The sequence below is a fragment of the Colossoma macropomum genome, unplaced genomic scaffold (assembly GCF_904425465.1).
Source record: "Colossoma macropomum unplaced genomic scaffold, Colossoma_macropomum, whole genome shotgun sequence".
In the NCBI taxonomy this organism is placed as follows: Eukaryota; Metazoa; Chordata; class Actinopteri; order Characiformes; family Serrasalmidae; genus Colossoma; species Colossoma macropomum.
This window is the reverse complement of record NW_023494793.1, coordinates 36200365-36220687: the sequence shown is the minus strand read 5'-3', so window position 1 is coordinate 36220687 and position 20323 is coordinate 36200365. Positions and strand designations below refer to the sequence as shown.

Here is a 20323-nt window from a genome sequence, read left to right as displayed (position 1 = left end):
GCTTGGCAGATGTGACACTGCCCGACAGGGAATCTCAAGGTGCTTCAAAGCGGCTGTTTAAAATACACTGCAGCTATTCCGAAGCTAATAAGCGTATTCACAGGAGGGGCAGTTTGATTCAGTCTGTATCAGATCAAATGTATCATACTACATTAAAAACCCCTCTGAACTTGAAAGGACAAGGGCATATAGACCATCTGATCAAACTTAAGCCCATTTTCAATCCAACCCACCTACACTGAGATTAACAGCACGCTTTCATTTCCCAAAAGCTCTCCATCCCCTTATTACTTCCTCCAACATCTCATCTCCCATCACTAATGTAATTGTCGTGGGGGCTACAAGTGAACAATTTCATTCTTCTAGATCTTTTGCACTTTCACTACACTGTCATCATCCGCCGAGCGAGGTCGGCCACTTTAACGAAGCCGGTTATGTTTTCAGTAGCATTACATCATGTCCTGCGCGGGCTTAACTCTATTCAAACGATCACAAAACTATTTTCCCCGGCGCAAACCGCGCTCTGGTGGGACGTGCGTGGGCCGGGACGGGATGGGCTGAGCTGAAGGGAGGGCTAATTGAGCGAGCAGAAGTGACAGCTGGGAGGAGAAGCTGAGAGGGGGTCCTTCCCCCCCGCTTTCACGCGGCCATGTCTGAGTTAGCATTCGGAGTGAGGGGGGGAAATAAAGAAATAAACAGGTCGCCCCTTTGATCATCCCATCCAGATGTGAGCCTCAACCAGGCGGCTAAAAAATAAATAAATAAATAAATAAATAAATAAATACAAGCTCGTTCCTCCTGTAAGCTGCACTTACTTTCTCCCTGTCAGTCTCACACAGAGCTGCCCTCGCTCTCCCTCTCTCTCTCTCTCTCTCTCTTCTATAGTTCTAATAGTTCTATGTCTCACGCTCTCTATGACACACTCCTCTCTCACTCCAGCATTTCCTGTCCTACTCTCTCCTTCTCTCTTTAGCACTCTGTCTTTCTTTCTCCATCTCTCTCTTCTTATAGTTCTACCTCGCTCACTGACACGCTCTATTCTCTCTCTTTCACTTTAAAGATTTCTCTCACTTTGTCCTTTCTCTCCCTCTTTTTCCTTCTTCTGCTCTTTTTTCCTCCCCTCTTTAATTTTCTCTCTCTGTCAATCTCACAGAGAGCTCCTTCTCTCTCTAGTGCTTTCTCTCTCTCTCTCTCTCTCTCTCTCATTCTCCCTGTTAGTTGCAGTGACACTCTTGCTCTCTTTCTTTCTTTCTTTCTCTCTCTTTCATTCTCCCTATAAGCTACAGTGACTTACTCTCTATCAATCACAAGCTAAGTTTCTCTCTCTCCCCTTTATCTCACTTTCTTCACCCTCTCTCACCCTCCATTTTGCTTTCTCTTTCTTCCTCTCCTGCTCTTTCTCTCTCACCATGTCTTTTGCTCTTTCTCTCTCTCTCTTTCACTGTTTTCTTCTCTTTTGCTCTCTCCTCTTCGTTTGCTCTTCTCTCTCCCTTAAGCTGCATTGACTCTCTGTCAATCTCAAGCAAGGTTTCTTTCTCTCTATCTTGCTCTCTCTCTCTCATTCTCCCTGTAAGTTGCAGCGACACTTTTGCTCTCTCTCACCCATTCTTTCTTCCTCTCTCAACTTTTTTTTCCTCTCGCTCTCACTTCTTTACTCTCCCTATAAGTTGCAGTGACGTACTCTCCATCAATCTCAAGCTAGGTTTCTCTCTCTCTCGCTGTCTCTGCCTTTTGTGCTCCCTCTCTCATTCTCCCTGCAAGTTGCAGTGGCACCCTTGCCCTCTCTCACCCTTTCTTTTCTTTCTTTCTTTCTTTCTTTCTCTCTCAACCTCTTTTCCTCTCTCTCATTCTCGCTGCAAGTTGCAGTGACTCTCTCTGTCAATCTCAAGCAATATTTCTCTCTCCCCTTTATCTCTCACTTTCTACACCCTCTCTCTCACCCTCCCTTTTGCTTTCTCCTTCTTCCTCTCTTCTGCTCTTTCTCTCTCACCTTCTCTTTTGCACTTTCTCTCTCTTTCCTTTTGCTCTCTCTCTCTCTCTCATGCCTGTCTCTACTTCTCCCTCTTTTACTCTCTCCTCCTCTCTTGCTCTCTCCCATTCTCCCTGTAAGTTACATTGACTCTGTCAATCACAAGTGAGGTTTCCTTCTCTCTCTCTTGCTCTCTCTCTTGCTCTCTCTCTTTCACTCTCTCTCTTATTCTCTCTCTCTCTCTCAGTGTGTAAGGTGTGTGCACAGCGCCAGGCTGCAGAGCTCCATCTGCCCAGAGGCTGCCTGTGCTTTAATTCCAGTCTAATGAGATTCTGAGAGGAAGGAACATAAAAGGAAGAGAGTGGCAGATTCCAACCCAGATGTTTGGGGGTTTGGTGGGGGAGGAGGAGGGGATGTTGGTGGTGGACTGAGAAATGTAGGGAAAGTGGTTTTGGAGTAAAACGAAATCAAAAACAGAAAGACAAATGATGTGCGAGGGATAAAAGGCGGGCTGGGCCTGGGTGAGGCCGAGGGAAACGTGAGCGCCATCAGGATGAGAGATGGAGATCTAATTAAGGCCTACTGTAAGATTCCACAGATGAATGATTAAAGCCCCTCACACCAGCGGCCCAGCCAGAATTCGGCAGGAGGGTAGAGCAGGATAACTCTGCTCTCATCACACCCACGCTCACACCACTCTCGCTGATTTAAAGCGTATTACAGCTCGAAATACGCTTCTTCACAAGGTTGCAGTAACTAATGACCACACGCACGCTGAAATAAGGATTAGTGCAGTACCCCCCCCCCACACAATATTGAATTTTTTCCCCTCATGCAAACTATTAAAAGATGCATAATTGGGCTCTGTGCCTAAACCGCAGCTATGCAGATCTACTCACCTTTTGAAATACTTGATAGTTGGATTTCGACCAGATGTCCAGCTGAAAAGAAAAAGATGGATTAAGATTGATGAGCACAATCAAAGAAAATCACTAGTTTGACTCAAAAACCCAAATTATTGTTTTCCACACTTTGTTCTGATTATTTTACAGGTACGACAGAAGAACAACATTCAATTGATTATTACATTTTTGCACACATTACATATCTCAGTGTGGCCAAAATGAAATAAATGTTAGCATCACTACATCTGTTGTAAACATGCTTAATCATCCTGAAGTGGTGCTGTGAGAGTCTCTAGAGTGAGATTTTCCATTTTAAAGGTTGGGAAAAACCCCTTCTGATGATGTATCTTGAAGCTAGGAGGAACCTTTGAAAAACTACAACCACTGCAGGGTCAATTTTTGGTGGTGAACTGTTTTGGATTCTTCTGATGAATGCAAAGAAACACAGATATGGTGCTGTGAAAAAGTATCTGTCCCCTCCTATTCGTGCATATTTGTCATGGTTTCTGCAGATTTTTTTGGTCGACTAAAATATTGGGGATCACGCACTAAACAACTCAACTTTTAAGATGTTGCTGAACCGAACGGAACTCACTGAACTCGCGCGAACTCATGCAAACTTGTGCAACTAGGAAATGCAAATAAACTAACATGGAGCTGCTGCTGCTGCTGCTGTTTTCTCTGCCGTTTGTGCTGACACAGTAAAGAGGCAGCAGGTAAACATGTTTAAGGGCCTTGGATTTAAATTCAGTGTAGTATTTTTAGAGTTTTAAATGTACTCGATTGTAAACTCGGTTGTGTTTGTGCCTTAAACCGAGCTCATTAAAAAGCTTTGCTCAACATGTGAGTGACTTTTCGCCATTTTTGTTTGTTTACTTGCTGTACTTTCTTCTTTCTCACTCTCAGTTTTCACTGGCTGTTGCAGGAAGCCCATTCAGATTGAGTCACTGACCAGTTTACACCACTAGATTACGCTCAGAGTTGGGTCGAAAAAAATCAAACGTTTCATAATCTCCAATTGGTCTGAAATGGGATCGGGAGCCCAAAAATCTGAGTCTGCGCCCCTCATACACGACTCGATTGTCTCTCCAACTGTCAACTCTGACCAACCCAAAAATCTGCAGACTAGAGCCAACTAGCACAGACTCAGCCAGACTGAGAATCGGGGCTTAAATCGGGGTAAACTTTGTGTAGTGTAGCCACAGCTTTAGACAAAGACAACATGAGTAAACACAAAAGTATAGCTTTTAAATGATCATTTCATTTATTGAAAGAACACATATGGCCTTGTGTGAAAAAGTACTGCACCCTTAAACACTCAATGAAGTAATTCACCAAATTTAGTTGATAACCAGGATCAATTAAACTAGACACACTCTGGGTTGAAAACTGCCAGCCCTGTTGAATCTAAACACCACATAATAGGTTCAAACAGAACCTTTCTAGCGATGTGAAGCAGACTCAAAATGTCTCAAAATGCAGCACATTTTGCCATGATCAAAAGAAATGACTGGCTGGATGAGGAGGACAAGAGGCTTAAAGTCAAATTTAACCATGTAGCTTCTTGGCCATCTAGATACTTTCCTCAAGTTTGGCTTCTTTTGACAGGGCTGGGAACCAAGACTTTGTACTTGCAACTCCCTCAGAGGTGAACTGAGACTGTTAGAGCTAGGCCTTCGGTTCATGCTGTAAATGCCAAAACTACGACAATTTCAGTTGCACGTCTATGGCATTTTCAGCAGTATGTTAGCACTAAGCTAGGTGCACATGTACATTTCTTTGCCAAAGACATTTTAAGCTTATAAAAGACATTCAATATTTTATTTGAAACGGGTAACAAACATATTGCCATAGTTTACCTAGCAGTTTTACAGTGACTCAGTAAAGCACTCTAGCATGGGGCTGCCGCTGTTTTTAATTCATAACAACAAGTGACAAATCTATGACTTCGAGAAGGCCTAGAGTGATGATTTTCCCCTCACAAAATTGGTCCCATTCATTGGAAAAACAAAATGTGATTGCTTGATTCCACAGTCATTTCACTGATTATGTTGGTAGTTAATCTAATGTGTAATGCCTTCAGTTCAGCTGCTGAAGTCCTAAGCAACGGAAGAGCCAGCTTGGCTCAGTCTACATAGAAACCACAGAGAAAGAAATCCTGATTGGACAATTTTTCAAGATTTCAAGAATTTAACTCTTTTGTTTCGAACCAAACCTTACCAATGAAAATAGTTAGCTTCTAGAAAACTTGTTTTACAAACATGACGATGCGATTAAGTAAAATGAACTAACATTGTTTAAGATTTAGTTCCACCAAAGACAGGAGCTGTCTGCTTTTCATGAAAAATCATATTTGTTTTTCAGTCCTAAACCCATTATTATTCAGTCATTATATTCAAGACTTATTAATCAGTAACTATTTTAAATTATTGGTCGATTGAAATGTAGGTCCACATATGGACCCTTAGGGTTTAGGTAGTTAGTCTTTCTCTCAAATATATTTCATTACAAATTTCCCTTGACTTTTTCTTGGCGGGAGTGAGGGGGGCAGTCTGTAACCACATATCAAACCCTAAATTTTGAAGTGACCAGTGGCCAGTTGAGTTCCATCATACCTGCCTATCTCCACTGGCACGGGCCTCTGGAAGTCCCATTCTGAGAAAGCTATTAAACCTGCTAGAGTAAGTCCAGCTTTACACTGAACACACCGGAGTGGGCTTTAAATAGTGTTTTCCACCGCCACCCTCGAACTAGAACCAGGAACAACTATGCAGACAGACCTGGACCGATTCCAGGCTTACTTCCATTATAAGCAATGATGTAAAAGTCAGCTCTACTTGGAGAGTTACCGGTAACAGAATACATAAATGAAGGCTATCAGCTGCAGAAAGACATATACAATGAGATAATGATGCCAGCTAGGAGACTGTTATTCAGCCGGTAACGATGCAGTTGCAGGCTGTGCAATGACAGTTTGGCAAACCAGCAGTGTGAATGTGCTAGACTGGCCGCTTATTACTCACATCCTCAACAAGCCCATAAACACATCAGGGAATGACAGCACTCCGTACAAAAGAGCAGGATGGATAGATGAGTCTGTTGTAACGCTGTACAGTGTTGGGTCTTAGTAGAAAAGAGGCAAAGACAGGGGAATAGAGAGGCCTGTGACATATGGCAGAGAAAACTACTTACAAGTGGTTCTACAACAAATTTAATGAGGATGGTCACAGCACTCTGACAACCGCCCGCTTTTCTCCTTTTATTCAGGCTAATACAAAAAAATCAGTTCACTGCCCAAACATTTAAATATTAAAGTGATACTAATCATATCTCGATCTGATCCAATGGATCATATCATATTAAGCCAGACACTGTTCTGACCTTTGTTTTTGCTATCTATTCACGACACTGTCATAGAGGTGCCATAATTAGAAGGTATCTACAAGATGGTATTTTCAGAAGTAAAAATCCAAAAGATGTTTTTTTTTTGCTTCTTTCTTTTCTTTGCTTTTCTTTACATGACTCTACACACAACAATAATCATCACAAAATACACATTGGGGATGATCTGATATGGGGATTATAGATTGATGCCAATTTTTTCCAATATTTGTATGTGTACATCAGCCAATGCCAATACAAAAACAATTATAAAATGTAGAAATTGGGCCTAATTTACCTATGTGAGCTGCATTACAGTGAAATAACAGCGTTACTGAGCGAGCGAAATTTTTAAAAATGCAGATATTTGAACATAGTAGCTCAGCGTGAACTAAGAATCCTGTTCTTGGGATGGTACACCATCCATACTTACACAACATCTACAAGACGTGCATTTTCAGAAGTTAACAAAAGCTGTTTAAAGTCTGCAGTGTGGCGCTATTATAAAGTGGAAAATGAACAGGGCAATTCCATCACATCTGCAATCCCCACGTTCAGCTGTGTTTGAGTGCTGGCTCTAGCCATTTGGGGGTCCTGAGCAGGATTTCATGGCAGCTCCCCATCTTGCTAGCTGATGTACCGTAAAATTAGACACCAACTAATAACAATGACTATCACAAGCTGTCTGAATGATATACATTTATAAATGGCTAATTTTGTGTATTGCTTTGTGTAATGATTTGATGCTTGTTTGGGGTTCTAATAAGTTTTAACTTAATTCACAGATAACCTTATCAGCATTCTGGATCCAGGACTCTGTCTCACCACACAGCATTTCTTGCTTGAACAGCTTTAAGCTCAGTGGGATGTTAAGTGGCAGCAGTGACAGTGTTGCTTTTACACTGCTACAAATGCTTTATCACCTACATATTTAGGCAGAATGATTTCTTTTCTGCCTTGGCGGCGACTCCTCATGTTTGGTTGTTCATCATACATGTCACACTTTCATGTGCATGTGAACAAAGAATAATCACAGCCTTAATCTCTAAACATGGATTAACGGAGAGTCGTTAACAACTGCTGTCAAGTGAGTTTACTGTAGGTGTGTGTGTAAGATTTTGTGAAGCCCAAACAGTCAGAAAGTCTAAGTTAAACCTGCTGCTTTAAACTCTGGATCCACTACTTTTTGTAGTCCAACCACAAAGCAAAACAAATGACATAATAACACCACAAAACACAAAACACACCTTTATTGTTATGCTTTTTCTCATCATCTTTTTCTTTTATATTTTTGCCTCCAGATGTGTGCATTCTTTTCTGAGACATGATTAACCAGTTGTTTTTTCCCTCACTCTAGCATCTTAGACAACACACTAAGGCACCAGAATGTAACTGCTGCGCCATTTAAGGTGGAAATGGAAAATTCAGATGAGAAGATGGCAAACGAGAAGCTGACTACAGCTTCACGACTTTTTGACATTGCAGATTAAACCAGCAGGAGTGACTATAAATGCAAATAAGTCCTTTTGTCTCCAAATTATCAATGTTAAAGGGTGAATTAGCAGTTATAGGCTACATTAACTCCAGCGTTTAAGACCGTTTATTATTAAAACTGTGTTGAACGATCAGCAGAGCTTTATTTTGCTGCAAAGGAGGATTATTTTATTTTTACCTACAAATCTAATTCTACTGCAGAGCCGCAACAGGGCAGTAAAAGAGCCGCATGTTGCCGACCGGTGCCCTATATCAATTAGACACTTGTCATTGTTTTTGATTGATTTTGATTGATTGCTGTTCTTCTTGTATTTTATTTTTTCTCCTGAGGGTAAATTATAACATTCTCTGTTCTGATTGGCTACATTCAAAAATCATTCAGAGATGAAACACTCCTTAGAAATTCAATATGAATGGGTGGGGCTAAACTGCTGTAGGCTGAACAGATGGATAGAAGTACGTGAGCTGGTTCTCATGACATCAAAGAAAAAGATAATTAAAAACAAACATTTTGCAGGTTAATTTCCATGTATGGATTGTATGGATTGTATAGACTGTATGGACTGTATGGACTGGGGAGTGAATGGATTTGAAATTTTAACAACGCTTACATATCTTTATTTCTATCATACGGGCACTTAGAACAATCTCTTACTCAAAAACAGACTTACTAATGTTGTTTCTGACACTTTATGTACTGTAATCTGTAAAAATGGACAAAAGTACAAACTAATTTTCATTCTGGCTGATACTGTTTTTAGCAACAGTACATTTATCACTTTTTATAAATAACTGCAGGCCTTGTTTTGGCTGGATTAGCCCTGTAGCTCCAGTGGAAAACTAAAGAAGCAAATGTCCATCTCTTAGCTGACTGACCATATGTGGGTTAAATTTCTCACTGAACTGTCACTTTAAACAATGCTCATAAGTGCCCGTAGAGCTACACGTCAGGCGGGGTTGATGGTAAGGGCTGAGCTGAGTGCTGCGTGTCTCTGAGTGCTGAACAGCCGGCCCAGCTGCGTGGCAAGTAAAAAAAAAAAACTCTGCTAATCAGCCCGTTGTGTGAAGGTCATCAGAACAGTTTCAAAGGCGATAACAAATCAAAACGTTCCCCGAATCTAATATCAAACAGGGCCGGTGTCAGCGTTTATTAGAGAAATCAGATTCCATCTCCCCACTGTCCCGCAACCCACTCCGACACACTGACGCCCTTTGAAGTCGAAAGAATGCCGGATCGCAAATTACCCAAGAGATGCCTGAGATAGTCTTTGAAGCCCCACTTTGATAGTGTAGTTTTCCTTCTCCTATCGCTATCTCTCACTCACTCGCCCGTCCACCCTCTGTCTCTTGCTCTTTTTCTCTCACTCGTTCATTCACCACCACCCCCCCACCTCTGATGCTGCCTCTACTGGGAGTGGTAGAACCTGATCCAGAGGCTTAAGGGGGTGAGAGTGGGAGGGGCCAGCAGAAAGCCGGTCAATAAGCAGCCCGACTTGCTCTGCCCAGGTCAACTCCGAGTCACCTGGAACAAAACCTAGAGCAGGATTAGGAGCACTTCTCGAAGCTCAGGAGTCTGTGCTGAACAGAGACATCTTCCGCTCTTACTTTAACCCTTACAAGCCTGGAGTTATTACTGCTGTTTTGCTATACGTTTGATTTCTGTGATTTCTTAAATGTTCGCATAATTACATAATTTATTACAGTTTCATAATGAATCACATTTACATTCATCATCCACAGCTTCAGGTCTGCATTTCAGATTTTTTTCTGTTTGTTTGGATGTTAGACTATAACAAAAGTAGGGGTGCGGGAAAAAGTCGGTTCTTAGATGAATCGCGATGCGGACGTGAACGATTCTGAATCGATTCACAAACGTCAAAAATCAATTTTCTAAATATTAATTTATAACGTGATGTTGACGGAACGCAAAAGGCGGAACTTGGAAATGGGTAAGTGCAGCGCCCGGACAGTCTGTAGTGGCACACAACAAAAACACAACTGGATGAGCGAGAAATCCGACCGGCTCCCTCTGCGTTAAAGCCAGGTTAGATCAGGAGTCACAACCCAAATGATAAGAAGAGCCATTTTGTCCTTTCAACAAAAACCAAACCAGCTTGGGAGCCGCAACATTTAATGTCCAGTATGTCTCAGTATGTGTTAATGTCCTAGTTTAGGCTAAACAACATAAACTAGAGCACAGATTTACTTTACTCTGCTTTAAGCTTCGCCTACAGCCGCTTTTCTTCCATCTCCGCCAGAAAACTTTCCTCAAAACTGGAGCAGTTTCTTGTAAAATGTCTCTCAACATTCGTCTGTCTTACGAGGCTGAAGTCGCTTCTCATTCCTCAGCTTCTCGTTCGAATTTTCCAGTTACACCTTAAATTCTGACTGGGCGCCGAATGTAAATGCGGCGCCATTTAAGGTGGAACGAGTAAATTCGGAAGAGAAGCGACTTCATCTATGCAACTTTTTACTGTTTGACAGTTTCTCGTTGCAGATTTAACTTGTCAGGAAACCAACTGCGCTGCTTATGAATGCGAATAACGCATCGCTGCTATGTGACCTACAGTCCGCACGGCAATTCTCGTTGCGAAACAGGGCTTTCGCGCTATGCTGCACACGTCACGTCTCGAAGATACTTTACTGACACAGCGATCCCCCCTCCTCTACAACGAGACCGAAACCGAAGTTATAAAGTCACTAAAAACGGGTAGAATAGCTGTAACGCGCTGCGTGGTCATCCATCACCACTGGATCTTATTTCACCGTAACTGCGCATTTTATCGCAGATGAGTGGCAGCAGCGGCTCATGTGCTCCAAAGGCAGTGAATGAGAGCCTTCTAGTTCACTTGCCACATCACTTCCATTTGATTTATTAATAAAAGATATTGGAAGTAAATTCATTATGGATCATTACAAATACTTTGCTTTAAAACTACCAAGTCCTCACACAGTGAGAACATATAAATGATGTATAGAAAAAAAAAAGATGCATCGAGATGCATCGATAATCGTTTATAATCGCATCGCAGCCATCAGAATCGCAATCGAATCATGAGGTGCCTAGAGATTCCCACCCCTAAACCAAAGCATGATGAAAATCCAAAAGATTTTTTTGGAAGTTTTTCTTACGTTAAATAAGACTCTACGCACAACAATAAATCACAGTATACACTTTGGGAATGATCTGATATGGGAATTATGGACTGATGCTATTTTCCAATATTTTTAGATGCACATCAGTCAATGCCAATACAAAAACAATCATAAAATGTAGAAATTGGGACTAATTTATCTATATTAGCTGCATTAAAGTGAAATAACAGCAGCAAAAAAATGCAGATATTTGAACACAGTAGCTCAGCATGAACTAACAATCCTGTTCTTGGGATGGTACAATAAATTTAAAAGGTTGGTCAAATATGAACATCTGTCCAATGCCAATCATTTTTCTTTAAGCTATTATCTGTTAATACCAGGGTTTAAATTAAGGGGGTGCTGAGGGGGCCCCAGCCCTTCCACAAGAGTAAAGCAACCCCTCATAAGAGAGACAAAACTGAACTTCATGGTCAAGAGGGTCCCCTATTAACACTGACTTTATAAACTTGGATAATGTCTTTTTGTGCAGCAGACAAATACGTGACCTGAATTTTACCATTTGTCTGGCAAACTAAATGGTAAATACAGTGTTACTTCATATGGGTCACACCAAACCTGAACACAGGCTGAATCAATAAAACGGTTTTAGGAATAATTTATATACATACAGATATGAAGTTAAAAGACTCCTGCCTAGTAATACTTATGATACTAATAATACTTATTCCTACAGGAGTAAAACTCACAAAAATATACTATGAAAATGGTATTCATCAACATACAGGCCACCTCATACTCAGACCCTTCACCAGGGGACCCCCACCCCAAAGACTTCTGCCACAATTTAAACTCGATACTAATACAATCACGCATTACTCATTCAACAACATAATAAAATATCTCTGCAACAGTTTTAAGTCTGGCTTCACACAGTGAAACTTTCATGTAAATAGTTGCGTGTTGTGAGTTGCATGCAGCAATTTCTGTGCAACTGGACAGTAACATGAACTGAAAAACAAAGCTGCACCCAACATATTCAATTACACCAGTATTGGCCAAATTAGTAGCTTGTATTTCTTATATATCGTATCTTTCTCACTATATTAAGTCATCTGTGATGTTATATTTACATTTTTATATATATGCAGCATTTTTATCGTCTTTGTATACTTTTCATCTATCTATGGTTCTTACTATATGTTATATTTGCTTTTTTATCTGTTGTATGTGTGTCAAGCCTTTCAAAATAAATGTCTTCTATTATAGCTGTACTTGATATCTTGCCTAACTTGTCCTAGAAGTGTCTAGCTTCACAGATCACGATAAGAGGAGGCTAACGAAGAAGAATAAACGGTTGTAAAAGCAGCTGTTTAAACAGCTGTTAGCGTTAGCTGGTTAGTTAACACAGCTGGTTACAGAAATCTTGAAGAAATTCATGCTTGTTGTCATCAGGACACTGAAAAAAAACGAAAAAGTTAAATAAACTGGATAAAGAGGATCTCATTTTCAACCATCTAATACACCATCTTTTTATTTTCTAGTCCACTGATTTGTGACATTTATAGTGTAAAATGATTTCCAGCATGATCACATGATGCACTGCTGACATTTTGATTGTTCATGAAAAATAGTTTCAAATAAATTTGCAGGACGCTTCACATCAGGGGTGTTCAGTGTACGCCCACCAGACGCTCTAAACTGAAATCAGCTTGTGGGCCATTATTTGCCAATGAAAGACTGACATGACGCTCAACCAATTTCTGCTTAGCAACCGTCTCTAAGCACTACTTCTACTACTCCTTTATCTGGGTTACAATATTTGCTAACATCCATTTTAATACAAAGTCTAATGAGAAATAACTTTGCACAACAGTCTTAAGATTAGTAGTTAACAACATTAGCTTAGTTGCTGACATCGCTGACAGCTTAATATATTGGATTAAGGAGGACTGTACGGTGCTCACATCTGCAATTAAAACTTTCTGTTTGAAGATGAATATTAATCTAGTCTTATACATGCAGTCCATTCATTCTTTGAGGTTTGCTGAAAGACCGTTTTAAAGATTACAAATCCTCTGCATCTAACATGACAATAAAAACACCTACGTATGAGGTTTTTGATGTGTTATTGGTTTACTGAACAGATTTTTTGGTCCATTTGACATTGGACTAAGTCAGGGGTGTCCAATCTTATCCGGAAAAAGGGCGGGTGTGGCTATAGCTTTTCACTCCAAACAAGCTGCAGCACACCTGACTCCACATGTTAAATCAGTTGGTCTTAGTCTTCAAACATTTCTTCAGGTGACCTCCTGCTTTCCTGGAGTGAAAACCTGCAACCACATCGGCCCTTTGCGGATAAGACTGGACCCCCCCTGGACTAAGTGTAATGTGGTCTGTTACCTAAAATGAGTTTGACATGCCTGCTTTTTATTATGCAGTTCATAATACAAACAAGGCCTAAATCAATCAACAGAAGCTGCATGTTCCACCATGTAAAGAGAGCCTTAGCTTCATCATCTATTGAAAAAAAAACGTAAATAAACCTGAAAAGTTGTCAGTGATAACAAAAGCATGGTGCAATTTTAGATTTCTCATAATTTGCTGAAAAAGCAGAGAAAAAATATGGCAAGTGCAGATTCTAAACTTTCAATCTATTTCATGTGTTTTATTTCGTTATTTTGGATGAAAGAAAAACATCCTTTACATTTTTGCCATATTTTTGTCATTTCTTGACACTAAAAGAGAAAACAGTAAGAAGAGTATACACAAACCTGACAATACAGAGAGTAAATTCAATGTAAAGGTAACTAACCATTATGCAATTGTGTACTTACATTTAAATAACATAGGAAAACTACAGCAATAAGCCCAGACGTCTTAGAGTGAAACAAGACAAAAAGGAGTGAGTGTGCACCAGGCCTTCTTAAGGTATTTCAATTTAACTGAACGCTGATCAGAGCATGAAGTCCCAGACTACCGCTAACTGGCCCGCAGGTAAGCCCACACGGCTGCAGGCGAAAGCATGGACGAGGTGTGAACAAGCCTGGGATAAATAACAACCGCACACACGCTGTACCATCTGCATGTTTGCTGCCTCCACTGTGCCCTGCAGCAAGACACCTCAACGCGGCTTTGCTCCAGGGCCACTTTCTGTGCTCTTATCATAGCCTCAGTCTTTTAACATTACACATAAAAGTACACGAAAATGAATAACTTTAAAATACTTGTGGAAGTACAAAATGGCCATTAAGACGTTCTTCTCCTTCTTCTTCCGCCGCTCCTCCTCCCTCTCCTTCCTGCACTAATAAGCACAACACGCATAAATCGCAAATGAGTCAAGGCATTTGTTATTCATAAACCATCTGAATAAGCTCCACAAATGAGGCTTTGCAGGGTATAAAATATCCCAACACCACTTAGTCTTCATTTTACACAGATAGCTAATTAAATCTGTTATGGCCAGCAATAAAAAAGCAGGAATTTTATATGAATTTATATTCTCACTCGTGGCTTACTGAAACTAGCAGAGAAATTCAGTTAAAAAAATGCAGATTCTTACATTTCCACCCTATACTAGAGATCTGATCTGTGCAGGAGGCGTAGACAATCACCTGACATGTCAGGGGGAGGTATCGTAACAAACAATGCGGTGATTAGGACCAATCCCAGTCAGGGGGAGGTCTCAGAACAAATGGTGTGATGACTAGAACCAATCATGGTCAGAGGGAGGTCTCAGAACAAACAACATGGTAATTAAGAGCAATCACAGTCAGGGGGAGGTCTCAAAACAAGCAACATGGTGATTAGGACCATCACAGTCAGGGGGAGGTCTCAAAACAAGCGACATGGTGATTAGGACCATCACAGTCAGGGGGAGGTCTCAGAACAAGCGACATGGTAATTAGGACCATCACAGTCAGAGGAGGTCTCAAAACAAGCAACATGGTCATTAGGACCAATCACAGTCAGGGGGAGGTCTCAGAACAAACAACATGGTGATTAGGACCATCACAGTCAGGGGGAGGTCTCAGAACAAGCGACATGGTGATTAGGACCATCACAGTCGGGGGGAGGTCTCAGAACAAGCGACATGGTGATTAGGACCATTACAGTCAGGGGGAGGTCTCAGAACAAGAAACATGGTGATTAGGACCATCACAGTCAGGGGGAGGTCTCAAAACAAGAAACATGGTGATTAGGACCATCACAGTCAGGGGGAGGTCTCAGAACAAGCAACATGGTGATTAGGACCATCACAGTCGGGGGGAGGTCTCAAAACAAACAACATGGTGATTAGGACCATCACAGTCAGAGGAGGTCTCAAAACAAGCGACATGGTGATTAGGACCATCATAGTCAGGGGGAGGTCTCAGAACAAGCAACATGGTGATTAGGACCAATCACAGTCAGGGGAGGTCTCAAAACAAGCGACATGGTGATTAGGACCAATCACTGTCAGGGGGAGGTCTCAGAACAAGCAACATGGTGATTAGGACCAATCACAGTCAGGGGGAGGTCTCAAAACAAGCGACATGGTGATTAGGACCATCACAGTCAGGGGGAGGTCTCAGAACAAGCGACATGGTGATTAGGACCATCACAGTCAGGGGGAGGTCTCAGAACAAGCGACATGGTGATTAGGACCATCACAGTCAGGGGGAGGTCTCAGAACAAGCGACATGGTGATTAGGACCATCACAGTCGGGGGGAGGTCTCAGAACAAACGACATGGTGATTAGGACCATCACAGTCAGGGGGAGGTCTCAGAACAAACGACATGGCAATTAGGACCAATCACAGTCGACATGAACGACATGGTGATTAGGACCATCACAGTCAGGGGGAGGTCTCAGAACAAACGACATGGCAATTAGGACCAATCACAGTCGACATGAACGACATGGTGATTAGGACCATCACAGTCAGGGGGAGGTCTCAGAACAAACGACATGGCGATTAGGACCAATCACAGTCGACATGAACGACATGGTGATTAGGACCATCACAGTCAGGGGGAGGTCTCAGAACAAACGACATGGTGATTAGAACCAACTGGATGTTAATGATTAACCGGTTAACCAACAAATACTAACAAACAGATTCTTTTTTTTATCATCATGTTGCTTCTGTTGAATGTAGCCTTAAGCTACAGCCTTCCAATGTCTTCATAAGGGTTAGTCTGTGTAATTTGTTCCATTGAAAAAAAAGCTTAAAAGCTGTGAGCTACCAAGATAATGAGCCCGTTTACATGCACTTAATAATACGATAACCACAGAAAATCAGATTTTGTAAGTAATCTGATCAACGTGTTTACATGCACTTGGGTAATCAGACAATGAGTCAGGCAGAAATCGGCTTTCTGCTTTGCAAGCGGCCAATAAACTCACAGAAGAAGACGTGACGTAAGCGTAATGTAAAACTCAAACTTCATGCCGCAGCTTTTTTTTTTTAAACATCGCTCCACTTTACCCGAAAATAGGAACAAACATCATTTAGAAAATGAAGAATATTCAAATTCTTCATTTTGTCAAGCATGTAGTTTTAGTGTCACTCCAAAAGTGTTTTGCTGCCATCTTACATCAACACTGCTGTTTATTTCCTGTACCGCGGTCTGTTTTCACTCATGCGCAGACTGAGAAATTCGAAAGAGTTCACGTGAACTGAGAAATCTGATTACTGAGCTAAAATCCAGCTCTCTTTATCAGATTTCTTAATCGGATTTCTAGACCTTACTCCGATCTAAGAAATCAGAGTGTGCTGTTTACATGACCATTTGAATAATCAGATAACTGCAGAAATCCGATTATGATCAGATTAGTAAGTGCATGTAAACACACTCAATGTTGATTATTGTTTAAACTATGCATATGAACTTAAGATAGCCCTGTTCAGGTCAAATATATTTGTTAACTTAGCCTAATAATATTTGGTAAAGGTAAGTAGAATATGGTCATATCTCATATGTTAGGCTGTGTTTTCATTCATAGTCTAATAAAGCCTTGCTCATATAAAACACAATACTGTGATGTTTTCATGTGGCATTTCTCTGGTTTTAGGTTTGATGGTGAACGATTAAGTGGACTAAAATGATCGGTTATCAACAGAACTTGCCAAAATTTGCATCCTTACTGGCAACATATTGGTCTGTATCTTCAAAACCGGGGGCCATCAATATTGCCTGATATTATCGGCTAATTGAAATATCACCTGGGCTGCACAATACATAATATCTTCACTCTACTGGTGAAATACTACTAACACAGCCAGAGTTAGTCACGCAGAAATGGACAAAGCCTGACCAGTAAAACTTGGACGAGCGATTCTAACAGCAACGTGAAGCTTCTAGCTGCATTCACAGCCACATAAAGGTGCGCTGAGTACCCTGTTGCTGTCAGCTTAAGCAGCCCTCTCTAGAGGTTAATTGTTATTGCTCACCACACACACACACACACACACACACACACACACACACACAGCCCGGCGGCCCAGCACTGCTCCTCACAAAGCACCGGCCTGGCAGCCAGTTCACAGGTTTCACACTTGCTGCCATAATTAACCGTGATCAAGGTTCTGTGTGTTCTTTGATGGCCGCCTCGTATTAGTGTCACCTCGCCGTGTTCAAACGGGCCGGCTAGCGCAAAGCAGGAGAGATACACGTCGCAATATTCAAAATGAATGAGCCGCTAATGTCGAACCTGACGCGGGGGGGGCGTTAAAGGATAGACAGCGTCTCACATCCTTTACTGGCTTTTCATGTCAGAGAGGGAGAGGGAGCTGAACATGTCTGAATTATTAAAAGGTTGCGTGAAGAGACGAGTGTCAATAGCTTTTAAAAAAATTCCTGGATTTCATATCGTTACCTAAGCCACCAGAGCCAAGGGCCTTACAAAACTCTCCAAAGAGCCCATGAGGACAGCTTGACCTTGTGCAAAAAAAAGATCTGAGGAAAAGTGACTGTGTGGGAATCGTAATAAGAATACGTAACGTTGTTAAGGCCACTATATCCATAAAAAGATTTTCAGAAGAGCACTGGCCCTAATGGTGGACCTATAGTTGGGCCCAGGACTGGGCTTAATGGACATTGGGGATGCCACTCCTAAAAGCTGGACTCCCACAAACAGAACTTAATTATTTTGTTAGTAATGAGCCTCCAATGAAAGGCCTTTAGAGTCCAGGACTAAGTTTATCTGACCTCCCCTGAACTTACAGCTTGGAATTTCTTCTTATATTAACACTTTTTGTTATTTTATGAAATAACAATTTAAACAATATTTATAAAGTATCTGCCAAAAGGTATTTTTAGATATTTTATTCAATATTCCAGGAATTCTGTGACCAGTAATAAAAAGGAGTAATGAATAATAGAGTCTAATTCTCTATTTACTTTATCTTTCGTCAAGTTACCTGCCTTGAGATTTAATCATCACCTTTAAAATATCATCAGTTTTGGATATTAATTTGATTGTAATTCTTAATGTTATACAGATTTCTCAATCATTTTAGAATCTTTATCAGCTCCATACATCATTCATTTATTTATTTTTTGTTTACAGCTTCGTTTTGTCCTACTAATTATTTGAAAGTTGCAAAGGACTACAAATTACTAGGGGTGCACCGATCATGATTATGGCCTATTCTGATTTCTTTACAGCTCAATTGCCCATTTTTGTGGACAATTTTTATTAATAACTGAAGCTCACACTGTGGACTTCCTATTAGCCAAACTTAAAATACTAACAATATAATTTACCCTTTAATTTTTCAATTTTAAATCAGTTGCCAGTTTAAATAACCAGAATCAAATGAAGTTCTACATTGAAAGTAAGGGGTGACTGGCTATTTTTCACGCTGAGTCATATGTGAATTATGTGACAACATTTTGGTGCAGGTGTAACCACAGCAATCAAATACAGCGCAGGTGCACTTACCTGCCTTAAATACCTCAAAAAACTGCAACACATCAGCAAAAATCAAAGCAATAAACTGACTGACAGCAAATTTCGCCTTTCCTGATTGTGCATTCTGAAATATTACGACATGTTAGCATCGCCAGCTTCAGATCTTTTACTTAGATCCAGTCTTTCTGACATGGTGGTTCATGTTTCCATATCGTTGCTGTCCAAAGAAAAACAGTAACTTTACAAGAGAAGGCAAAAACACTCTTACCTTTCAATGTAAGTCAATGTAAAGAGATTTTATTCCAAGTGATTTTAGAGCATTTCTATTGGCCCATTAATCATGAATTTTTTACACAACATTAAAGACACCTAATGTGTTGAAATGACGCAGAAAAATAAAAATGTGTGGTTTTCTTTGGGCAGTGATGATATGTAAGTGACTTATATCTGTCTTTAATGCAAACAAACTGGCTTAAAGGGTTAATCAAGAGCTCATGTCAAGGCCGGAACTAGAATTTCCAGACCCATTCAGAACGGCGGTACTCTAATTCATGGTCATTTTGGTCACAAAGCCTGACCCTAGGTCAGTCCTGAGAGATCTGAGTATTCCTGGAGTCCAGTCGTGGCTTAACCTTTACCTTTCCATCCTCAGAGTAGACGTTTTCGTGGTATCCCCTGACGATGGTGCGGTCGATGAACAGACTCCTCATCACCACGATGGCTTTTAGCACCTTCCCCAACGTCACCTGCACAGAAACGCACAAGATCAAATCAGGATCAGCTGTCAGTGTCTCCAGAGCATGTCCAGAACCTGCTTCTTCAGCTGATTTTAAAAGAATAGATCAGAAACAAGTCGAAATATTTATACACCCCCCACCCTAAACGTAGCTCAACAGTCAAGACATTGGCACTGTATGGGACTGCATGTATTGCATTGGTAAAATTTTGTCCAAACTTCTATTCATTTTTATAGATAACAGTATGTCATCGTGTTGCAAACCTACTTTCAGTGCTGGGCAGCAATGATAAAATTCAATATCACAATATCTTCCAAATATATCCTGGTGTCACAGCATCAAATGATATTTAAGCTCATTAATATAGTCAATCAACCTATATTCCTAAGGGCTAGCACTCAGCGCTATAAAGAATGCTGAAGCGGTCAAGGAGCCTGCACCATGAGTGTTTTTTTTCTGTGTTGACCAATCAGGTTAAAGGAAAGGTGGGCCTTCAGTGACAGTTGTCTAGGAGGAGGGATTAGTCGCTGTATGATTTCACGTGAAATGATAAACAAAACTTTTACAAATATTTTCCTAGCACAACTGATAGACAGTTATATTGCTGATGTTGCTTAGCAACAGGCAGAAGTGCAGCCAGGAGCAGCCCAGAATAATGCAGAGCAAAATCTCAAGGAAAAAAAGGCTGTGCAGTGCACCTCTCGTTTTTCAGGCTTCAAAGAAAGTATATTTAAAGCCCCCTTAGATAGTTTATAAACATTAATCAGACACAAATCGCATATGCAGAAATAAACTTACTGTTGTTTAGTTTTTATGCATTCTTAAATTCATTCAGTACAA

At 40.8% G+C, this 20323-nt stretch overlaps 1 protein-coding gene across 1 annotated transcript in view; it reads right to left on the bottom strand.

The window, feature by feature from the left end:
- The window catches only part of med27 (mediator complex subunit 27), a 110121-nt gene that overhangs the window by 12966 nt on the left and 76832 nt on the right, over positions 1-20323 (bottom strand). The window contains exons 5-6 of the mRNA XM_036579393.1: positions 19385-19492; positions 2869-2910 (exon numbers count right to left, since the gene is read on the bottom strand). Coding sequence (XP_036435286.1) covers positions 2869-2910; positions 19385-19492 — 150 coding nt within the window. The remainder of the gene's footprint in view (positions 1-2868; positions 2911-19384; positions 19493-20323) is intronic.